The sequence below is a fragment of the Arachis hypogaea genome, chromosome 1 (assembly GCF_003086295.3).
Source record: "Arachis hypogaea cultivar Tifrunner chromosome 1, arahy.Tifrunner.gnm2.J5K5, whole genome shotgun sequence".
In the NCBI taxonomy this organism is placed as follows: domain Eukaryota; kingdom Viridiplantae; phylum Streptophyta; class Magnoliopsida; order Fabales; family Fabaceae; genus Arachis; species Arachis hypogaea.
Window position 1 is genome coordinate 66,514,468 of NC_092036.1, and position 4,681 is coordinate 66,519,148.

At 35.4% G+C, this 4,681-nt stretch overlaps 1 protein-coding gene across 2 annotated transcripts; it reads right to left on the minus strand.

Moving 5' to 3' along the window:
• Positions 1 to 372: 372 nt before the first annotated feature.
• On the minus strand, positions 373 to 3,832 carry LOC112805640 (pentatricopeptide repeat-containing protein At3g48250, chloroplastic). 2 transcript variants are annotated; one of them, XM_025847997.3, is made up of 2 exons: positions 1,732 to 3,832; positions 373 to 606 (listed from the first exon to the last, which is right to left on the minus strand). In XM_025847997.3, exon 1 carries the CDS (start codon positions 3,793 to 3,795, stop codon positions 1,864 to 1,866), a length of 1,932 nt encoding a protein of 643 aa, XP_025703782.1. In that variant the 5' UTR covers positions 3,796 to 3,832; the 3' UTR covers positions 373 to 606; positions 1,732 to 1,863. The 2 variants fall into 2 exon arrangements, with proteins under 2 accessions (XP_025703782.1, XP_072054902.1); XM_072198801.1 differs by having other exon boundaries at positions 1,048 to 3,832.
• Between the last annotated feature and the right edge of the window lie 849 nt (positions 3,833 to 4,681).

Consider the following 4,681-nt stretch of genomic DNA (forward strand, 5'->3'; position numbering starts at 1 on the left):
GTCATCCAAACACATTAACTTTTTGTAAGCCAAAAAAACACGACATATATGAAAAAAAAAAAACATTTTTTTGATATTATCTTGCTATTAAAATACAAACTAATGCTTTTAATGTCTTTTTCAATGGTATAAAGTATTTAAAATATTTTTTATTTTAAAAAATAATAATATATACTATTTCAAAATTCATTTTAAGAAGATGTATCTAAATATATTCGGATAATTTTTTTTTTAAAGATATAGGTGAGTAAGGAAGACGCGTGTTTTGTTCAATTTGATTCTCACAGCTTATACTTGTTAAGCAAAAGCTTAATGACTTACCACTCTTCTAAGCGGTAAAAATGAAAACATTACAGAAAATGAAGATTTAGATTTGTCAACCACCACATATGATCCATTACCAGATATTAGCCTGTACGAAGCAAAATACACAGATTTTTCATTTTCCAATATGAAGGGCATGTGATCAGACATGGATAGAATAGACTTACAGGATCAACAACAAATTGCTGAATCAAATAGATATGGTTAGTCTTAAGAGTTTAGAGAGGTTTTATTCCCTCCTAAGAACTTCAAACTGAAATTATGGAGCTTTACTTATTCCACCTGCAAAACAATTTTAAAACGCTTATCAACCATGTATGGCTATTCATTAAAAAATTTTGCTCATGCTTCAGTGCCATGTTTATTAATTATTATCCATTTAGCTATCTAGGTTGAGAAATAAAGGAAACAAATAAATCTGTGACATAGAAAGATGAGGAGAAACAAATCAGTTTATAAACAAACGAATAAGAACATAATTCGTCCAATAACCTAAATTAATTCAAAGTTAATGACACAACAACATCATCATCCAGAAACTTATGTCATCAAAACAACAAGCAAGAATTTGTATTACTATTGAACTACATGAACCAATGAGAAATTTACAATCAAATCCAAAATAAGATTCACAATACTATTCAAGGGGTGAAAGCATTTTAAATTGTCAAAATAGCCAATGAGAAAATAAGCCATAGGACTTTCTAAAGTGAAATAACATACTGAATGATGGCCTGAAAGTCTGAAACAAATGTTTGCGAAAGAGTATTGCAAAATATCCATTGACAAACCTGGTAGCAATCCATTAACAACAGCACAGAATAAAAGAGCAGAACCAGAATATCAGAGGGAGCAGCAATCCATTGACAACAGAACAGAAGAACCACAGCTTCACAAACCTTTTCAGTAAGGTTCTTAAGCAGTGTTTAGTTGAAAAAATAAAGCCAATAACTCAAGCATAAGCCATATTTTGTTATAAAATAATCAGAATTTTATGCATGTAAAGCCGTCTATACAATGACACTGCCACACTGGCCACTCATCAAAGTAAAAAAGGATGAGAATCAATGCTACAACAAAATCATATATGTAAACAAAACCAAAACTCCTTGGATAAATTTGAACTGTACCTACATGGCAATGGACTTCATCCAAAAAAAGAATACCAATTTGTAATTTTCACTCAAATTGTCACAAAACCAGAAAGAACTCACAAATACTCAGAAAATGACTGAGAAAAGAGGCAAAATTCAAATTTTTATACGTAACTGTGGAGATACTCAAGTCAGAGAAAGATCTCGCAAAAGACACAACCAAACCAGAAAGGAATAAAAAAGAGAGATAGAGCCACAAATAGTCACCCCCTTCAGGAGAACCAATGTGAACCAAGATATATCAGATGCATACCAGGCAGGCAAATATTAGAAGTATCAAGTAGCACTAGCAGCCTGTGCTTGTTTATCTTTCAAGCCAGTCCACCAGGGTTGGGGACTCAGCCTCAGGATGGTTTTCTAGAGGCAGCACATGTCAACGTCCGGGCTACGTGCTACCTGCAACTGCAGCCTTGCAATTCCTTACTGAACCAAAAAGTGCACGGATTTCTTTTCGTTTAGTTATATGGCGGCGACACTTACTCAATAGATCTCTGGCATCAGACTCTCTACCTTCTCTGAAGAACGATTCAAACACATGAACATAGGCGGAATGGGATTGAGGACTTTCCGTACTCCATGCCTTCAGGAACTTTACAGCATCATCCACGGTCCCAGATTTTGAAATGTATCGAATAATCGATTCAATGAATGGAGGGTACTTGTGTTTCCTCATCAAACACATAAGGTCAAGTGCCTCCTCTAATTTCTCAATTCCTAATAGGCCTTCAATCAGTTTCTTATATGTACCTTGCCATGGAGATGTAACAAAATTTCTAACTGTCTCTTCAAGAAAGTTGTATGCATCCTCTATTCTCTGTTGGCTAAGAAAACAGTCAACTAAAGCACCTAACACGGCAGCATCTGGACTGCATCCCTTTTCAAACATCTTGTCAGAACAAAGTAATGCCTTATCTATTTCATTGGCAGAACAATGCCCTCGGATCAAGATGGTCCAAGTCTTGATATCAGGGATGCATCCACAAGATTCCATCTCTTCGAGCACTTTACACGCTTCTTCTAACCTCCCCATCTTGCAAAGTCCAAAAACCATTTGACTAAATGTGACATTATCAGGCTCATATCCAGAATTTCTCATACTCCCAACAATAGTTTCAGCTTCATCAAATTTCCCAGCACCTGCCAAAGACCTATGGACTCCATCATAGATTGCCTTTGGGAGAGTATGCCGGTTCAACTCATATTTATTTATTATTCTGAATATTAAATCTAAATTTGGTGTATGACTATCTGAGATGTGCACTAAAAGGGAACTGCAGTCCTGATCCGATGGCTTGCATGATCCATCCATCATAAGCTCATAAAGCTCAACAGCATCCTCTATCATCCTATTCTTTTGAAGCTGCCTCGATATTTTTGTATATGTATCAACATCCAATTCATAACCTACACTCTTCATTTCCTCTATGACTTCCCAAAACTCATTAATTCTATTAGCCCTAGCAAGAGTTCTTGCAATTGCATTATAAGTCACTGCATTTTGCTCATAACCAGATTGCTCACCAACCCAACGAAAGAATCGGTACGCTTTCAAAGGACAACCTCTAAATTCTTTAACAACCCTCGCTACAAAATTATCAGACAGATGAATGTTAAGCTTCCCCAATTTCTCCATAACCTCAATACCCCATTCAGACGCTGTAATAATACCAACCACATTGTTGACAACACTCTCCCTTGCATTCTCCCGAATCATTTGTTTATAAAAGTGGGCAAGACCCTCACAATCACTCTTCAAATTATCCCTCTTAAAAGCAGCTAAAATTGGCAAATAAGTTTCAGTATCAAGAAAGAATCCATTTTTCTTCATGGCTACTAGAGTTATCCAAAATTGTTCCCTAGTTTCCTTCTTGGCCAAGATACTAACAACTAAACTATACACTGAGGAACTTGGTCTGAACCATTGTTTCTCGCTGACCCAGTTGAAAAAACACGAAGCTTTAATTGGGTTTTTATCCAAATTCTTCAAAACGTAAATAACAGTTTCATGGGTCAAGAAAAGGCAACACTTGTCTAACTCTAGCTCTAACCATTGGGACCAATCGCTCGTCAAAACAAGCTCCAATATGGAGCTTGGTTTTGAAGAAAAGAAGAATCTGTGATGAATGCTTGAAAAGCGGTGATTGCAAGAGTGATCATTCGAAAGGGAAGAAGGTGAAGGTGCAGTAGTAGTGTTGAGAGAAAAGTGAGTCACCTGGTTCAGAGCGAGTTGGAGTGACCGAGTTTCAATGTGTCGGGTGGCGAGAGACGAGTCGAGGAATCGGAGGGAACGGGTAATTGTCTTTAGACGATTCATCATCACTATAGACAGCGACGAAGCAAACGTTGGAACTCCCAGATCCGAATGGGATGAGGGAGGAGAAGGTATAGACCAAATCGAAATGGGCCTCTTCTTCTATTGGGTTTATTCCCATGCCCAACTTACTGGCCCAATTAATTCTCTACATTGTGCTGGTAGACCCAAATAGAAAAATAAAATCTACAGGACAAATACTACGTAAAAAAATTAAGAAAAAGCTACATTTTGATAGATCTTTTTGTGTAGAACTTCGGAGGATGTTGGACGGTATATGTCTTTTGTGGAATACTAATATGAGTATTAATGTTTATATATGGAGTGATAATATTAAGACTAATATTGAAGATAAAAAAGATAATAGGTGGATTGGTAATTTAATACCAAAAAAAACAATAGATTGTTAATTTTATTTATAGTTACCCTAAGTATAATCAGAGAAGAAAATTATAGGAGGATTTTGTAGTTAACAAAGAAGATAATTAAATCTCTTAAATTTTTTTTGGCGACTTTAATGATATTTTATATCAAGATAAAAAATGAGAGATGCATCTTAAACTCTAGAGACAAATCAAGGAATTTAGAATTTTTGTAAATAGTAATGGTTTAATAGATTTGGACTAAAATAGATTTACGTGGTTTAGCAATCTCAGGAATGACTTCATTTCCAGGAAAAGATTGGACAAAGTCCTAACTAATTGCAATGGTGCAAAATATACCAAAATGTTATTTTAATCGAATGACCAGTAATTAGTTCGGATCATTGCCTGATTGTCCTGATTTTGGAGTCGAAAAATAAGTACACAACAAAATTTAAATATGAGGCTTTTTGGAGGATCATAAAAAGTGTGCAGATACAATTAGAAGAGGATGGATAGAATAAATAGAT

Bases quoted from the DNA above. Each gene is read 5' to 3' on its own strand.
- LOC112805640 (XM_025847997.3), bottom strand. From the start codon at position 3,795: ATGATGAATCGTCTAAAGACAATTACCCGTTCCCTCCGATTCCTCGAC.